The sequence below is a fragment of the Rousettus aegyptiacus genome, unplaced genomic scaffold (genome assembly GCF_014176215.1).
Source record: "Rousettus aegyptiacus isolate mRouAeg1 unplaced genomic scaffold, mRouAeg1.p scaffold_m13_p_5, whole genome shotgun sequence".
NCBI lineage: Eukaryota > Metazoa > Chordata > Mammalia > Chiroptera > Pteropodidae > Rousettus > Rousettus aegyptiacus.
In genome coordinates this window covers 34506581-34525325 of record NW_023416308.1, presented here as the reverse complement: position 1 = coordinate 34525325, position 18745 = coordinate 34506581, and the positions used below count along the sequence as shown (strand labels likewise).

At 53.0% G+C, this 18745-nt stretch overlaps 1 protein-coding gene across 13 annotated transcripts in view; it reads right to left on the bottom strand.

The window, feature by feature from the left end:
* PHLDB1 (pleckstrin homology like domain family B member 1) overlaps positions 1-15579 on the bottom strand; it is a 44189-nt gene extending 28610 nt beyond the window's left edge. For 9 of the 13 annotated variants that reach the window (XR_004950811.1, XM_036220528.1, XM_036220531.1 and 6 more), the window contains exons 1-5: positions 15462-15579; positions 10380-10460; positions 9596-9719; positions 8422-8592; positions 1051-1176 (exon numbers count right to left, since the gene is read on the bottom strand). Coding sequence is in view for 12 of the 13 variants with exons in the window: in XM_036220528.1 (XP_036076421.1) it covers positions 1051-1176; positions 8422-8592; positions 9596-9719; positions 10380-10439 (481 nt within the window). In the remaining variant the exon portion in view is untranslated. Of the gene's footprint in view, positions 1-1050; positions 1177-3885; positions 4080-8421; positions 8593-9595; positions 9720-10379; positions 10461-12752; positions 13265-15461 lie in introns of those variants that run through there. The other 4 variants (XM_036220530.1, XM_036220533.1, XM_036220534.1 and 1 more) reach the window with 4 other exon arrangements.
* Between the last annotated feature and the right edge of the window lie 3166 nt (positions 15580-18745).

Genomic DNA, 18745 nt, shown 5'->3' with positions numbered 1-18745 from the left:
AGCAAGAGCTGGCCTTTGCCCTGCCCCAGTCCTGGTCAACCAACCAGGAGTCCCTGGAACCACTGCCCTAAACAGCTGAGGGAGTAGTACAGCAAGGCTAGGGTGGAGGCAGGATAAAGCTAACCAGAGAGTGGACAGGGAGCCCAGGCTTCTGAGGTCCCAAGGGGCTAGAAAAGACTGAATGGTGGAGGAGGAGAATGAAAAGCCTATGCAAGACTGAGTTTGGGTCCAAAGTTATGAGGACTGTAGAGGACCTCATTCAAAGGGGTTACCACGGATATTGGTGTTCCCAATGACCACTCATCTTTCCTCAGATCCCTAGACTATTCACTTAAGCCACCGATGCCACTCTGCTAGGTGTACCTGACATACATGTCCACCTGTCCCAATACCATGTTGATACCTGTCATCCCACAGCCATCCAAATGCCCATGCAAAGTCTCAGATAGGAAGCCCACTGGCAGCCTCCCAGTCTACAACTCACCCCCTAAGCAGCTGGGCTGAGGGAAGCTGTGCCGGTTCCATGAGACAATCACCAGCTCTCCTCTGGGGATCAATAATTCACACATAAACTGCAGCTGCTCCACTGAGTCATCAGCTGGCATGGCCTGGCAGGGCATGGCCTGGGAGTGGGGCAGGGCCCAAGGACATGATCACCAGCAGGTGGGACCCACCAGAGCTTACAAGGGTTCAACCTAATGCTTCCTTCTGCCCCCTTGGGATGAGGCCCCCTGGTTGTAACACAAGAGGGCCAGGGTCCCAGGTACTGAGGTTGCATCTTCCAGAGCAATGGGACACAGGCTGCCAGAGTCCTCCATTTCTCAGGCACATTTCCCAATTTCCCAATTTCAGCCGAGCTGCACTTCTTGGCTCTCTCCCAGTAGCCAGACTGCCTGGCATTCACCACCAGTGGCCCATGGCAGGTGGTAGCAAGCCAAGATCATGGGTATTGTCCTGCCCTGATACTATAAGAGTGGCTGGAGTGGGTGAGGAGGAGGACTGTACAGGGGTTACCACCAACCCAATCTCCTACCCCAACTGAGTACATACCTGGGCCAGGACTGTATGGAGACCCAGGAGTACAGCCCCCGGCAGGAATCATGCTTTTCATCCACTTGGCTTCAGCTGGGTGGTTAAAGCGGAGGAAGGTGGATTGACCCAGGCACAACATACAGCCTTCAGGGAAAGAAAATGCTTAGAAGGGGAGGCAGGGGTAAGGCAACCCTCATCCCACAGCACTAACAGGCTCACTTCAGGCTCCAAAGAGCCATCTCCACCTGCGCTCCAGTATCCACAAGGTCCATGCCTGACCTCACCTGTGCTGGAGACAGGCACTGGCAGGGTTCAATAGCACAGGGCAGAGCTCCAAGATCCAAGTACTAGTTCTAAGTCTTAAGTCTTCTTCTTACCAGCTCAGAGATCTTCAGGTGAAGTCACTTCACCTCCCTGAGTGTAGTTTTTTCATCAGAGAAATGAGGACGATACCACTGACTTTGCAGAGCTAATAAGATAGTGTATGTGAAAATGTTCTGGAAATGGAGAAGCTTCTTCAGAGAACATGGACATGCTCATCTCCCCAACCCGACCTGCACCCATGACTATCTATCGGCCCCTTGGGTGGAAGGGTAAGTTTGAAAGGTAACAAATTCCAGGATCACAGCAAAGCTGTAGGATGGGGGACAGGGAAAAACCATAGATCACTCAGATGCCCCCACAGGGTCCAGAAATTGCTTCCTGGCTCCAAAAGTGGGAGCAGCCACCACCCTCTTTCTGACAACACACCCTCTGGCCTGACATCCTTCAACGTCTCCCTGTGGAATGTAGCCAAGCCTAAGCCAATGGGTCCAGGCTCAGCCAAGCACATTCCCAGGCAGCAGACACGAGTCCAGTCCTGCCCTGGAAGTGTGAGTGCATGGAAGGGGGAGGGTATGCGGAAGCCAGAAAATATAGCCAGGGGCACTGGGAGTGTGCACAGCAGCAGGTGTGCCACAGGCCGACTAGCAGAACTCCTCCTCCTGGCCACACCAGGTGCTAGAGGGCTCCTGAAAAAGATGCTATGTTGGAAGAAACCAGAGCCCTGGTACTCTCTACCACCCACCATTCCAATTTGTTCACATCCCTGGCCCCTGCCCCCAGCCTCTGGTCTACCCAGTCTGGTGCCATTTGGCACCCCAAACTTCATGCCAATCTGAGCTAAGCCTGGCAGAGAAGTCTACATTCCTGGACGCTGAGACAGTTCAGCTCAAGCAGGCCACAAGGGCACGGGGCATCCCAGGCCACGTGGGTACCTTAGCAGGCTCCATACTGAAAAGCCTGTTGCTGTAACACAGGGCATTGCTGTTGGCAGGGCAGGCCTGGCAGACTGAGAAGTCCATGGCAGATAACTGTAGTAGACAAAGCCACCTACTTCTTTGGCCCACCCCCAGGCCCTCCCAGGCAGGCACCAACAGTTCTAAAGGCTGATGGGTGGTTATGAGAGGGGGAAGCTTTCCCTGCCAAGTCACCAATCAGAGAAGCTGATCCCAGGATGATCATAATGGGAATAAATAATAGCCAACCACCAGTACATCTAATTACAACCACAGCTGTTTCAGAAAAAGCCCCACCGGCCCCTCCTCTTCCTTTCAGCCATTTAATGTGCTAATTAATGATGAGTTCACGAGGTCTAGACAGACCCACTCAACCCTAGATTGATGAGGGGGAAGGGGGATCAGGAGCCTGACCACACAGTCTAGGCTGGGAAAGAGGTGGAGAGTCTGAGTGGATTCCAGCCCATCCGTGTAAGGCCCACCCAAGGAGGCTGTGGGCACCTAGAGACCCTTAGCATGGCCACTACAGCTATGAGTTCCCTGCCCCCTTCTCTACTCCTCGCACTCCTCCAAACAGGGGGGTGTGGCTATGCTGCCTCTAGGCTATAAATAGGTGATGCTAGGCAGCAAAGTTGGATCTGTATTAATAGAGCAGGCAAGAGGGCAGCAGGACTGAGAGCAGCCCAACTCTTGCCCAAATTAACTTTCTATTTGCACTCAGGGGCCCCAGGCATTGCCCCAACTCTGGTCCCATGCCTGCAGGGGCCTGGCCAGCCTAAATCTGGGAAGAAACCTCTCTACCTACTCCTGCCTCACACCTCCAAAAGTCAGTCCACTCTGGACACCAAAAAACCCCTTCTCAGCGAAGCAAAGTTGTGGTCTGAGTCCCCCCGCCCACCCCCGCGCCCATCCCCAAATGGGCTCAGGGCCAAGCAGTGTGCAGGTGGGTGGAGAGGAGCTGCACATCTGGAGGGAAAAAAAAACGGGCGTGGGGTGGGGATCCATTCAATCTGTGAGGGACAGGGGGAAAACACTACACACACACACACACACACACACACACACACAGAAATATACAGACTCACAGAAACATACAGATACAGGCATACATGCTCACTCACTCACAGAGGACAGTCACTGCTCTCCTGGCCACACAAACAGAATGGACCGGCCAAAGACAGACCAGGATGAAGGGAAGGCGGAAGTAAGGGCCTTGGCCCTTTCTATCAGAGACACCTCTTAGCCGTAACACAGGCTCCCCTCATCCTAACTAGGACCCTTCATTCAACCCCACCCGGAGGCGGGTCCTATGGAAGAGATTGCCTAGCATTAAAGAAGATGAAGTCTGCCCCGCTGAGGAGTGGCCCCAAGCCCAGGCCTCCCACTCAAAATGTTCAAGGCTCACACACAATCAAGACTCACACAATCGAGCCTCACAGCCTCAACCTCCCAAAGACCGGCCAGAGAACCACCTCCTCCAGCTCGCGCCCGCCCCCCACTTCAAGCCCCTCCCAGCCAGCGCTTTTCCACGCCCAGCTGCTTGGGGGCTGCGGCAGGCCCCCAACTGAAGACTCACCGCCGAACCAGGATCTTCGGACCGCTCGCCCCCACTAGCTCGGACCCTCCATGCAGGTCCTGGCCCGCCCCAGGCCTTTAAGGGGGCGGGCCGACCTCCCGTGCGCCTGCTCCAGGCTCCAAGCAGCTAGCAGCGCGGTAGCGAGCAGCCTTCAAAGCCCTGGGAGGGGCGGAGCGGCCACCAGCGGCGGGGGAAGGGAGTCAGGGGGAGGGACAAAGGAGAGGAGGAGGGGAAGAGGAAGTGATGGAGGATCGGAGAGGGGAGCAGGATGGAGAGGGCGGGGCGCGAGGATACGGGGAGGGAGCAGGTTCGGAATTCTAGTGTCAGGGGCCGGAAAAGTGGGGCAGGGTGGAAAGGTTCAAGGGAGGTGACAGAAGGAAAGGTGAAAGGTAAATATAGAGACCAGAGGGTAAAGAGCCAGGAGGAGAGAGCCCGAAGACAGGAGTGAGAAGAAGCAGGGTCTCACTGAGAGTCCTCTGTGGTAGGAAGTAACCAGAGGTCTGGGACGGGACCAGCCCAGCCCTGACTGGCTGGTCACCTTGAGCTAGTCATACCCTCTGGCATTATCTACAGAAAGAAGAGGTTAGCTTCAAATATAGCAGAGGTTAAAATCTGACATTCCATGGCTCCATATATCAGAGAGAAGAACAGAACTCACAGAGATTCAGATAGGTCACTAGGTCCAGCTCTCAGTCTGCCACTGTGACAAGGTCCCTCCTGGGCTGCGAGTTCAGGTCAAGGCAGTGCTCTGTGCAGTGTGAGCAACACTAAGTCCGGCTCCCGGCTCCCGTCTCCATCCTAAACATGACCCCTTCCCAGCCCTTTTTCCCCTCCCCACATTCCCAGCAATGCACTTTACCCTACTACCCAGGCTAGACCAAGACACTGCCCCTTCTGAGCCAGCCCATTTCCCTGGGGCTCCAGATGCCAATTCTACCTACTCCCAACCCAACCACCAGTTGTAGTAGCCCCAGCAAAGAGCTCTCCTGCCCCACTGAGGTATGCTTTCCATCTGGGAAACACAATGCCACCTGCCTCTGAAGCTCCCAGGGGAAGGATGAGGTTCTGGGCCAGGCAAGAACCTACCACCCACCCTGGGCCCCAGAGAGTTCCTCTTGTTCCAGGGACCTGGTCTCTGAACACCAGAACCTTTAGAGACACGCTCTATTCTCAGACACATTCAATATGCCCAGCACTCACAGCCATCTACACTTTCTCTCAGATACACACCAATACTTGCTCAGTCACACAAACATCTCTGGCTATGCACACTCTGAGTCACACAAACATCCCAGTTAAACATGCCATCTCTCACACACACAACCCCACATGCACCAACCCACTTCTTAGTTACACACTTACTCAGGAATAGATATCCTTTCACTCAGTCCCTGAAGAAACTCTGAAGTCAGGAATAATTAAGTGATTTTTCCACCCTTGCTGAATATCTACCCATGCTACCATACTACTCACACACACTCACACACTCACACATGTACATGCATCTTATTTGCCTTCTGAAGGAAAAGGAAGAAATGCAAAATAGGGGAGCCTTTAAACATTTTTTTTTCTCAGGAAGAGTGATTCATCAGTTTGGAAACTGTGATGACCAGCTGGACAGACCCAGACAGAGAGGATACCTGCCAGTGGGAAATTGGGCAGGAGGCAGGCATAAGAACTGGGTAGCTAGGAGCCTTTGCTTTTTCTCTCCTTCCTTTGAACTTTATTAGTCAAGATGTTTATCAGCCTTATCACAAAGGACAATTGAAGGCTTCAATCCCATTTTACAGGAGGAATAACTGATAATTGGGTGGGAAAGAAAGGGCTCAGCATCTTGGATCTCAGAGGGAGGCAACTGGATAATCCAGGAACCCTGGCTCCCCAGCCATGTCTCAGGGAGCTTCCCCTGCTGGCCCTCACACAAGCCCCTATCCACCAATGAGGGACTTAGGGAGTGGAGGAGACATGGATGAAAGGGCTGGCAGCAAATGCTGGGAGTGGATGGGGACCTACATCTAGACAGTGTGGGCCCTGAGTGTGTGGCTTTCTGGGCCCTCCTGTCCTATCATCTCCTAAATCTTTCATGTGGTCTGGCAATGTGGTCCCAGGGTGGGGCAGCCTAGACCCAGGTTAAGATTCTTCCTCATTTCCTTGGTTCTATTCCCAGTTCCACCTCTTGCTCTGTAGAGAAGAAGGCAGCAAGGGATGTACCAAGATACCCTGGTATGAATCAGGATCTTCCTGGCTCCCTCACTTCAGGTTCCCGCATCCATAGCTCTAATCAAAAGTTGGCATCTGCTTTCTGCCCACCTCCCCTACCCATGGCCCAGGCATATTTCTGCTAGAAGAGCCTGTCACTGCCATCTCTGTCAGTCATGTTGTGTGCCTCTCCAAGTTGCCTATGGCTGAGCACAGTGCCCAGAATGATGTATCTAAGGCCTGGTCCAACCAGGGCAGTCTCTTCGTTGTTTCTAGGGTAGCCCTCTGTTTTTCAAAGAGGAGTGTCTCCTCTACAAGGTTGAATCAGGGGAACAAGACAGGAAAAATGATCCTCTTTCATATATGCCCACAGATAGGCATGTGGCCAATGAGTTCTCATAGACACACAGGAGTACCATCAGTCCTGAGTTTACTCCTGTCCACCACTTGAACACTCTGATCCATAAACACAAGGAAAGACACAAACACAGAGATACACAAGCCCAGAGTGACAAACACATCCGGAGATACATAAACACACTCCAGACACACAAAGATAGCACATACACCCAGCCCCACCCCCACCACCCAGTTTCCAGGGAAACGCACTCCCAAGAATGTCCGGAGTGGGGCCAGGCAGGGCTGGGCTTGGTGCCTTGCTCCAGAGATGAGACAAGGAAACCCTTAGCTCCTGGAGCCCAGGGGAGGGAGAGTGCTGGGGAGAACACCCATTCCTTTGTGCCTCTGCCTACCCCTTCCCAGGCTGCCAAGGTTCTTGGACAGGCGAGTCTAGACAAGAAGGTTATAGGGATGGGAGAGAGAAAAAGGGAAGGGGGTTTAGGGTCAGAAGAGAGTAGGAGGGTACATACTTGGCAGGGTAGACTTTTGGCCAGGGAAGAATTGGGGGTCACTGGATCCACAGGAAATGCTTAAGAATTCCGTCTTGGCCCAGGCCCTCCCTCTTCTCAGGGACTAAGTGATGCACTGGGAAAAGTGGGCAGGAGAGGCCTACAGAGCATCGGTTCCTCTATCCTGCTCACAACATAGGGGAATGATGTTCTTGCCCATGAATGTGAGGGATTTGGGACCAGCATAGTAAGGGATGGGCTCTTTCTCTAGCCTTCTTTGAACTCTGTTCCAACCTCTCCTTGCTGCTTTCACTTCCGTGTGCTCAAATCTTGGGAAAGATACTCTCTTTGAGACTGAAGAGGACTATCGGGAACCAGATGGCATCACAGCCAAAGTCCTAATTTATGGGGATTCCTCTTCTCATCCAGGAGTCAGAGACCTTGAAGCCCTGGAGGAAACAAAGGACTGACTGCCTGCTGCTGGTGATGGGCCACCTCCCTGAAGTCAGTTGTCTACCTGACACTCCTAAGGGGAGAAGGAAAGGAGTAGGGTGAGGTTGGGCCTCCTGGGTCAGCTGTGAAGGAAGTAGCATCTAAACAGACTCCAAGGGGTGTGGACAGAAGGAGGGAGGGGACACAGTGGACTTAGTGGGATTTCTACTGCAAAGGAGCTTCCAACCAGTAAGATGTAAGAGTACTCAGAACGATGCCAGGATATCAGTCCTCTGGCTCAGAGCCAGGCTCAGCCCAAAACTTCCATCCTCATGTTAACCCTACCTCTACCCCAGCCCAATTTTCATTCCCCTAATATGATGATTAACCACATAAATTGATGCCCAGGGCAAACACATTTGTTCTGTCAAAGTGCTACATGGGTCAACCCCTTACCTGCCTGGTCACCATAGTAACTAGAAGCCCAGTTTTTAGAGTTATCTTACACAATAGAATGACCTTTTGCTTTGGGAAACAAAGTGGTAACCATATTTATGACCCAAAATCTACTGTCGACAGCTTTTTAACAGGAGTTGGCATGTCCTCAGATTTTGCCATCAGGTTTTGCCCTTGCCCAATCCCCATCAGGGGGTTTTGTCCTCTTTTCCCTGACATCTACAGCTTTTCAGACCACAGCTCCCCATTGTTCCCCTTATTGCTGTTCCAATTGCTCTCCCTTAACAACTGCTAATAACCACTGCACCACTCCCTATGCCTTTTGATAGCATAAATTGGAACCTCTTCTCTCCCCAGTGGTGTAGGGAAGAAAGATGGGGGGGGGGTGGGTAACCAGAAAGGAAAAGCAGGCTGGAGACAAGTCTGGATGACAAAGGGGTTTGGAGTATTGTTTAGGCACATCAGATGCGCCTGAACACCCCATCCCCAAAATGGCCACTCAGGCATTTACCATGGCAACAACCACAGCAGGCTTCCCCTGCAACTATTATGCACAAGCTTTTAAATGGAAGTCTGCTATTTTTGGGGTATCAAACCTTACCCTGAGTGAGCCGGGTGGGCTGTCGAACAGGGAGCCCATCAATAGCACAGGCATTACCACAAGGGTAGAGGGTGAGGGTGCCCCGCAGGTTCTCGATGTAGCAGTGCTCTGGAGCCAGGCCTGGACCCTGCAGTGAGATGTCCTTGGCTGCAGAGCCAATCACTGTCCTCCCTGAAAATAGGAGGCAAACTGAGTCAGAGTGTTGCCAGACTATGAAGGCAGGAACAGGGCAAGGAGAGCCACGGTAGCAATATATTTCCACCTCTTCTTCTAGGGAAAATCACTGCCACCACTGGCCACCCATCTTGGGCCTCTGAGCCTGGTTCTGACAATAAGTGGTAGTCGTCCTTCTCAGGCAGAGAAAACGCTAGACCAGAGATGGGAACCCCAGAGACCACAATAGTATCCAGATTCCACAGATAGAATAGAGAATGGGGGCTTCTTTTCTGCAGACCTTTCTTTAGCCCTTCCAACTCTCCCTCCCTAGGTCTTTTGTCTTCATCATATCCCCCCCCACCCACCTTTTCTTCTAAATCTCCCTCCCTCTCTTTATTCTCTCCCTCCCTTCTGCCACCTTCAACCCTTGCCCTCCCTTACTCCCTCTCTCTTCAGTGCAACCCTCCCCTCACTGCTTCTGCATGAACAGACCCTCCCCTGGCAGAGCCCCTGGGACTGGTATTTAGAGAATGTAGGGAATGTAGTATCACCCAGGCAACAAGAGTAACCAGGAGAGAAGAGTAAGGGCAGAAACTGCAAAGTAAAAGGGCTGTGCCAGGGCCTTATTTTGAAAGGTCTGCCCCTACTCCCTTCTCTCCATTCTCTACCAGTACCTTCTCTCATGCCAAGCATTGCCCTGAAGTAGGCAGGGTCCCCTCTCTTCTTGGCCATACTAGTCGCTCAAAGCAATATGCTATCCTGTGTCAGTGCTCTCCTCCTTGTTTTTAAACTGATCTTTAATCCTTGTCATGAGCCAGATTATCTACCAAAGAGGGCACGCGGTCTGTGGAGGCAGAGACAAGGGAAGCAAACTGGTGGGGTAAGGTGGCACACACTCCCATATAGGGGAGGTGAACACTGTCAACAGATAGCAGAAGGGCCCCAACACATGGCTGGACCCTAGGGCAGAAAGGTCTGGAAGAATGGAAGGGTGGCAGAAGTATGCTCCTCAATTTACCTTCTTCCAGCGGCAGAAGGGTTATAGCTGTGCTGAGTCGCCCACTGCCCAGGCTCACCAGATGGGGTTTGTCCGTTTGTACTTTCAGCCCTTTGCCTGTCTCAATCAGGTCCAAGGGTCCTTTCTGCAGGCAATGGGGGTGGGGGATGAGCATCATTAGAGACTCCTGGCTAGCACTTTACCACCCTAGTCCCAGTCAAACCAGCACTCTCTCCAGCACTTGCCCTTTCCAAGGGGCTCTGAGAATGTCAAAAGTCTTAACACAAAATCTTGCACAGAGCATTATTCCACTAAATCGTAATTAGATCTGAATCTATGCCACTAACTCGTCCTATCAGATTTATCTCAAGTCTTGGCTTAACTGATCCTTTTGTCTATTAAGATAGAAACAAGGAGTAAGTAAGGGGACCAGGGAGGTACTGGGTAAGAGGAGGGAGGGAGTATTATAGAGGAGAGCCAATCAAGACTTGTCCTGTAGACTTATCTGTAGCAATCCACTTGGCCAATGCTTGCCCTGGTAAAACTAAATCACAAGAGAGGGCAGGGGCATGAAATACAGCTCAGGGTCAATCTGTAAACTGCTTCTGGACTTTCAAAGGATATTTTCTGGGTAAACCAATTAACTTGATTTAGATAAAGACTTAGCTGTTAATAGGCTTGGGACCTGGGGAAGGGCAGAGAGGAACTGTAGCTGTCATCCATGGGCAGGGACCACAGGTGGATAGAGGAGCCAAATCCATCCTCACCAACAGCCCTCTTACCCTGTGGCCCCGACCCCACTCACCTGCACCATCACTTGGGTCTTGCATCCAGGGCCTACTTGGTTCCTGTTGAAATTGTCCATGGTCCTGGGTCTCTAGAGCTCCTAGGGAACAGCAAAAAGCAGGTGAGGTGGGGAGGCCAGAGCAGAAAAGAGAAAGGAGTAGGCTCTGTGGCAGGGCTCTCAGCAGGGGTACCGCCAGGCACTCTCATTTCCAGCACATTTATGCCAAAGGAAAAGTGGAGGCAGCTCAGGAGCCTTCTGGGGGAAGGCAGTGCCACATCTTTAGCCACAGCATGGATACCACACCACACACCAGTCCTGACCCTTACGCCACTGTAAACACAGAAAGCCGTACAAGACCCAACCTATATTTCTGTGCTTTCTTGCCGCTGATACCCAGGACTCAGGTCTTGGTAGCTGAAGACCTCAGACATTTGAAGCTGTAAACAGGGTGGGGAAAATATACTTTAGTTGGAGAAGTTGAATCCAAGGACACTGGTAGCCAGAGGCCTCCAGGTGGTTGGCAGGACTGAGCTCCCTTCAGTGACTTTTCCCTTTCTTTTCCCTTTGTCTCTTTTACCAAGGGTCTTAATAGGATGTTTTCTTAAAGGAGACATAAGAAAAACTCAGCCATTCTTGCCATTTCTATATTTCTATATGCCTGCACCGTCTCTTCCCCAGAAAGTAATCTCACCCCCACACTAATGGAAACAACGACAACAACAACTCGGTGGTGACTAATGTTGGGAATACAGGGCTCTTGGGGTCTTAACCTATTTGATGTTGTAAAGGGCAAATTAGATTCCAGAGCCAGAACCTGTACTCTTCCAAACTCATCTCTTTCTCCCTGGCTTGCATTTTTGGTACCTGAGAAACAGAAGGAAGAACCTTTGTGTGCCTACATGCCCATCCCCTCATCAACTTGCTAAGAACTCATTTGCTGCTGAAATGTTACTGGGGAAAGCTGAGAAGAATGTGGCTGAAAGCAGGGAGGGAGACCCAGAAAGGCAGGATTCCACCCCACACACACACTTTCTCTTCTAGTCATCTACAAGGTGACTTGGAGAGGAAGTGGGGGCAGAAGCTAGCATTCCAAGAAGTGCCTGACTCTGGCAGTTGGGCCCAAGGGCCTCAGCTATAGAGTTACTAATTTTACCCTCCCAGCTTCCACCCTTCCGGGCCTGGACTGCATCATCTCTGTTACCATTTCCACCCAAGCTGGCAGAAGAGAGGCCGGAACAGGGCCTGGGGCCCACCCCAAGTCTGCCTGGGAAGAGGGAGAGCAAAGACCATTAACCTAGACCAAGGCCCAAGCTGGCCTGGCACTTTCCCTGGAGATCTGGCTACCGGAAAAAGTTTCCAGGGACATAGACTGTACTATGTACTACTTCTTCCTATTCAGGGAAACCCCTCAGCATTCTTTGAGGGAGGAGAGGCAAGAGACAGTGGATTGCAAATAGGGAGTTTATATACAAGAGGGAGTGAGAAAAAATGATAAATATTGATGAAGGTAAGGCAGCATCATTTATTGTCTAACAATACAATTATTATTTATTAACTGTGAGATCTTGGATAAGTTACTTATCTCTGAGTGTCAGGTCATTAAAAAAATCATTAGTACTTGCCTGGAATGGGGAGTGACTAATAAATGGGTATGAGATTTCTTTTTGGCCTGATAGAAATGTTCTAAAACTAAATTGTGATGATGGCTGCACAGCTCTGTAAATATACTAAAACTTGAATGTACACTTAAGTGAAGTTTATGGTATATACATTATACCTCAATAAAACTTAGCTTTTTTATGATTGTAGATTCAGGTTTTATATTAAATGAACCTCTATGAAGTATGCCAATTATTAGTTTGAGCTTCATGACCCTGAACAGTCACTTCACCTTTGTGGACCTCAGTTTCTTTTCCTGTCAAATGTCACTATCACCCTGTGAGGCAGCTGTGGGTGTGAACGCTTATTTACACCAAAGAATTTCAAGTGAAGATAAAGATTGTAAAGGGACTAAGGTTTGGGGAGGGGGTGATTAGAAGAGAGAAGGGAATAAGGAGATGAAAAGAGAGGGAGAGATAAGGAGAGAGGTATGGAGAGAGACAGAAAACAAGAAAAGATGTAGAGATTGGGAGGTGCAAGATTGTGGCTCCAGATCAGAAACCTAATCCAGGTGTGGTGGAAAGATACAGCCTAACCAACGCATCTCAGTACTCAAGTGGTGCTTTCACAAAGGGGCTGCGCCGTGGCTCAGAGAGCCGCCACCTGGAGGCGCTCTGTTCTCGGACCCCACCCCTGGCCTGGATAGTACAGCCGCGCTACTGCCGGGGCGCGCCCCACAGGCAGACCTGCTTCGGTGGGACCTGGCTGCCCACTACCCGGGACTGTATTTACCTACTCGGCCCGCCCAGCCGTGCCACCTCGGCCTTTCTGGGAAACTTCACCCCGCTGCCAAAGCAAGCCTCCTGCGGTTCGAGTCCGGCTATCCAGCAAGCGGGCGGGAGGGGAGCGCCGCGGTCAGTGCGGGCTCTCAGTAGCCCTCCCGCACCGCGGGCACAGAAGCCCAAGCACCTCCTTGGCGTAGGGTGGCAGAGGCCTGGGTGTCTGGAGCTGACGTACAACGGAGAGGGCCTCATGTGGGGCGAGGCTGAGGCGCCAGTGACCTCACTCCCGGCCGGCCCCTCAGCCCCCTCGCCCCGCGGGATCAGCAGCCCCACCTGGTTCCCAGCCCTCTCCGCTGAGTGGGGCGTCCAGAGTCACCGCTCGGGGTTCTCGGCACCCCAACGAGGGTGGAGGGAGGCTGGGGAAGGGCAGAAAGGGTGTGGAACCAACAGGTACTGGAGGAGGTCCAGGCTCCAAACCAAGCCGCCGACGAAAGGTCCAAGGCTAGCCCCAGAGCGGAAGGAAGCCCGACGCTCCGCGGCGCCCCTGCTCCGGCGCTCCCCGGAGGCCCCGCGGGGCCGCTCCAGCCTGCGCTTGTGGCCTAAAGGGCGTGCCGAGGCCTCGCCCCGGGCGTCGCACGGCTGTGGCCCGAGGCCTGAGCGGCCAAGTGGGGATCCTCTCGCCCCGCCGCCGCCTTTGCCTTCCCGACGCACATTCGCCCTTGAGGAAGCGCTGCCAACCGAGGAAGGAGTCAGGAAGGAAACTGAGGCTAGGAGCCCAGCGGGCTGGTCGCCGGAGCAGGGTGGGGGCCGGGAAGAGGTGTGGAAAGGCACGGGGCCGAGAGAACAAATGGATGAAGAATATGAGGGGTCTGCGGAGGAATGAGGCGGGGAAGGGGAGACGAAGGGATCTGGAGGGACAAATGGAGGAGGGAGGCTGGAGGATGAAGAAAAGTGGGAGCGGGGAAGGGAAGGCGTGGGCAGAGAAGCGGAGAGGAGGGGAAGAAGATATGAAAACAGGATGGTCCGGGAATGTAGAGTCGAAAGGAGATAGGGACAGAGGTAGACGAATAGGGAGACCAAGATGGAGTTGGGAGAAACTGAGGATAGCGGGGTCTTCGAGGACCGAGGAAGCAATAGAAGGTACCAAGGGCAGTGGAGAGGAAACCACGGGGCAGGGAGACAGGGCAGACAGGGGGCCCAGGAGCCGGGGGAGAGAGCAGGCAGTCCAAGAAGAGAGGACACGGAGCCGGGGAGAGAGGAGTGAGCGTAGCTGGAGTTCGCTTCTTATTTGTGTGTGGGGTGGAGGTGGGGTGTCCGCCAGGTGGGACAAGGCCTCAGTGTTGGGCTGCCAGCCCCGCCGCCCCGCCCGCCGCTGACGCCGGACAAGCAGCCTTTCTTTGGTGGAGCGGGGAGAAGGAGCCGCTTGTTTGCGCGGCTGGTGGAACCCGCAGTCTCACAGACACCAAATGCTCCGCGCGGGGCAGCTGCGGGAAGGGGAACTGCGTGTGTAGCGGCGGTGTGTGAGAATGGGGGTGCGTGCATGAGCGGGAACTGCGTGAGCATGGGTGCTTCAGGTGTGAATGGTGGTTTTATGTGAGGGCTGCGCTGGTGTGCAGGGTATGTGGAGTGTGTTGAGTTCTGGGTATGTGTAAGGGTTCTGCGCGTTTCAGGTGGTGAGAGACTGGGGTGCTGCTTATGTGTGCGTGGGCGATGCCGGCTGGAGCGCTGTGTCTGCCGCGTGGGACATCCGACGTGGTGGGGAGCTGTGTTTGTGTGTGACCGCTGCGATGAGTCAGCCTCCGGGAGCCTCTGGGACGGCTGAGCTAACGGGCCCAGAATGCAGCCCCGCCCCGGCGCCCTGGGTCTCCGCAGTGCCGCGCGGTCTCTGGGCCAAGCCCCCGCTAGAGCCCGCCTCCGCGGAAGAGCGCGCCGGGCAGCCCTTCCCAGCCTCCAGTCTCTGCCCACCACCCCCTGCGCCCCCAGCCCCTCGCCCACCCGCACTTCCCCTTCCCGGAGGAGCCCGGATGACTTAGCTAAACTCGGGTTCCGGGGAACTCCGCGAGGGATTCGAATCCGGACCGGGCGTGTCAAAGGCCTGGGGACTCACTGTCCAGGGCGCCCCGATAGACGCGGGGCCTCGGAGGAGGACCCAGGAAGTCCCAGAGGTGCCTTCCATCTCCTAAACACACTCATGCCTTCGAGCCCGACTCTGCATCGCTCATCGTCGGGCGAGGCGGCACAGCAGGGGACAGGAGTGGAGATGCCCCAGGGGATCCTCCCTCCCGGTGCCGGGCTCTCAGTCCTGACGTGGGCGGGACAGGGGGAGCTGTGGGGTGCAGGCGGACCAAACTCCGCGATTGTCCGAGGATTTGTCGGGTGCCGGCACTGGAGTCTTGATGGGGCTAGGATCAGCGTCCCTCGCGGGCGGTGAAGTGTGTGGGGAGAGCGTGAGGGCCCCCTCTGGCGGCGGCGCAGGCAGCGGCTCAGGAGGGCAAAAAGCAAGGTACTCGCTGGAGAGCAGCGAAGCCAACTCCCCACAAAGCCGCTTTCGTCCCCACGCACTTAAACCTGGGGCACTCCCCCTCCCCCACCAGTTTCTTCCGAGCTCCCTAGCCCAGAACTGATCTGAGGGCTCTCGTCAGGCCCGGGACTTCCCCTTATTCAGTCCAGCCGCACAGCGAACGGGACCTGAAGGCGTAGAGGGAGGGAGCGGTCTTACCTCGGGGGTGAGGGGGACCCCGGTCCCTTCGCCTGGCTGGGCCGCCGCGGCCTTAGGCTGGGGAGGACACTGGCTTTTCCCTGGGAGCCCGCTGAGGAGGAGGAAAACGAGCGGGTCCCGCCCCTCTCCCTGCTAGTCCCCGCCCCCGTCCCCCGTCCGGTCCTCTGGCCAGAGGGAGAAGACGCCCTTGTGGCGCTGGAGCCCAAGGTCCCCCCACCCTTTCCCATAGCAGCACCCCACCTCCCACCCCCGCCTGCACAGCGCCTGCTTTGTTCTCTGCAGCTGGGCTCTCCACACACATACCCCTTCTCCCTCACTCTCCCCTTCGGACTACCCTCCGCCACCCTCTGCCCCTAGGCTTTAAGGCTCTTCTGAGAGGGTGTTTTTGACAGTTTCTCTCGCTCTCTTTCTCCCCACCACCCTTTTAAAATCTTAGGTGCCTGAATCCTCCATCGGCTCCCAGTGAACCTCCTAGTCAGGGCCCTACAACATACTCAACATACCCAGGACATTTGCCGAGGGTACCCAGGTCCGCCCCTGTCACCCCTTCTCCTCACCTTCTACCAAACCCCGCCATGAAGAGCTGTAAATGGGGTTAATAATCTTGCACCTCAGGCTTCACAGATTTTTCTAAGGATAAGTATAATAAGACATGTTAAAGTCCCATGGAAACTGTAAAGGGCAGGGAAGCTGAATGGAATTATCGTCTTGCCCCCATGTAGCCCCCCACCCTGCTGGATTACAATTGGGAGGCAAACTAGATACACATTTGAGCACACCGTCCTATAGTAGTTTGGGCCTCTGTAGGAGTAGGAAGTTAATAAGGGGAAAAAAAAAAAAAAAGGCGGTTGCGGGCGGGGATGGGGGTGGGGATGGGGGAGGCGGGTACTAAAAACCTAGGAGGAGACTAGAAACAGCCTGGTTGAAATCATTCTTCATCTCAACCCCCACCTGAAATCAAACACTGACAGTGGATCCTTACCTTGCAAAGCTAGCTCTTACCCCAGGAGACAGACTAGGGAGGCCCTAGGGAGCTGACCTCAGCTAGACTGAACCTCTTTAACCTGCATTAGAGGGACTCCTGAGACTCTTCCTCACTGAAGGAGGGAGCAGAAAGCCCCCAAGGCTGACATAAATTCCAGCTTGCCCTCTTTGTGATGGGCAAATCTTGTTCTGATTCAGTGGCTTTAGCTTGTGCCTTCTCTCTCTAACCCAGGAACAGGAGGCTGAACTGCAGGAATCTTTGGTCATTCATTGACAGGGCCAGCATTGGGGCCCCCAGGGCTGGAGGCTGGAACTGACTGGAGCCAGGAAATGGACACTAAGGGGGAGGGGAAGGACACTATAGCAGCTACCTGCTATAAGTAACAGGTTGAACAATCAGGCTCTAGCATGTGCTGTACCAGGAAGCTCCAGGATTTGGGGTGTAGAGGTTCTTATTCTTCCTCTCTTCATACTGTTTGAGGCTCATAAAGGATTTTGACTCTGACCACCTTTCACGAAGGCAGATCACAACAGTAATTTTCAGGCTATTCTGGTAAAAGAAAAACAAAACTAAAACTGTAGTGTTCTGTGTGCCAAAACCTAGCATTTGAGGGAAGGGGCTCAGATTGGGGTACTCAGAGACTTGTCACTTAAAACTGTTGTACAACTCCCTACTCTTCTTTACCATCTTGGTCAAGAGGAATTTCAGGGAATAATCAAGCCAGCCATGGAGGCAGCTGATGCTGAGGCAGTGGGGGAGTGGGGGGGAAGGGGCGGTGGTGGTGGTAAACAGCATTCAACTCCTGTCCTCCCAGGCCAGGAATCAGCTGACCCCATGCTAAAGGCTCTGTGCAATGTGTCCTCATTCCAGCAGTGTCAAGTCCCCATGTTCCCACAGTTAGAGTACTCAGAGACTACAGACCTACCGCCCCCACCATCCACCCTGCCCCCACCCTCCAGCTCCACATCTGGAGCACATCAAAAATCTCAGTGCTCTCAGTTACGCAAGAGGTCGAGCAGCTGGAAGCTCAGGAAAGGGGGAGGAAGAGAAGAAAGCAGAAAACAGCTTTCCAAGCATGCTTCAGACTTTCCGAAGTGGAAGCAGGGGGAGGGCAAAGGCTGGGTGTGGAAGAAGAGTGGATTTTTTTTAGGCCCTCTGCACGGTTATGAATGTCAGCTTTTGTCTGGGCACATTTCCCACCTCTGCCTCTCCTCTCAAATGGTAGCCCCTCCAGCTCCAGAGAGGTGATTATTGCTCATTACAGGAAGTAATTCCTATAGACCCACACCCTATCCCAGAAAACTATCCTGGCCTCTTTGGATCCTGATCTCAGGCATCATTAGTGTAGGTGTGGTGGCAGCAATGTTGCCAAGTAACTCCTCACTGCATCCAACTTGGGGAAAAAGTTCAAACCTTTTTCTTCAGCAGCTGCAGAGAAGCAGAAACTCTTCTCAGCTTGTCTTTGAAAGTGCCCAATCCACACTTTCGAAGTTAAGCTATATCCAAACTGAGTGGAAATCTGGGTAAGACAGAAGACTGATCTTGCCAACCTCCATGGTTTAGGCCTTCCTATAAGCTGAAATGAACAAGCATTCATTTGGGAAAAAGAATGGGAAACAAGACCTATTTCCATTTCTTTGTCTTGAATTTGTAATGCCTTATTCACATAGCCCCTCTGTTAATCAACCTGATTACATAGTGTAAATGTGGAAACTCTCCAGATTTGGATCAAGCCTTAAATAACCACTTACCCCTATGAAGAGCAAGGCAAAAACCTATTTTTGATGGGGGTTGGGGGTAGTGAGAAGTGACCCAAGCTTGTAAAAACTGTTTGCTTGACCTCTTGTATTTGAAAGGGGCAACAGCTTCACTTAGAAAGTCTGATACCATTTTCCTAAAGGCTTACCTGCACATCAATCACTAACTCCCCAGGGTAAAATGAGACTGACACTTGTAGAGATGCCATCTACCATTGGGTGAGAGCAATGCATAGCAATCAACTTTCTTATGGATCTTCTATTCTTGGACTCAAAGAAGCTCTACAGCTGCAATTGTTTACTAAAGCAGGCAAGAGGGAATGGAGGGAGAGAATAGTTGCAATGAGATGCAAAAGGGTCAATTCTAATTTTTTGCTTTTGAGATTCCTCTAAAGCCTACAAGACAGAAGCCTCGTCTTCACCGAGACCCATGTTAAGTATCACTAGTTAACACTTCTCTACCTTTCAAAAAGAGGCTTTGTAAGATGGTACAGCCATTGCGTCTAGTTAAATTTTGTAATTTTTTTGATGGGGACTCCCTT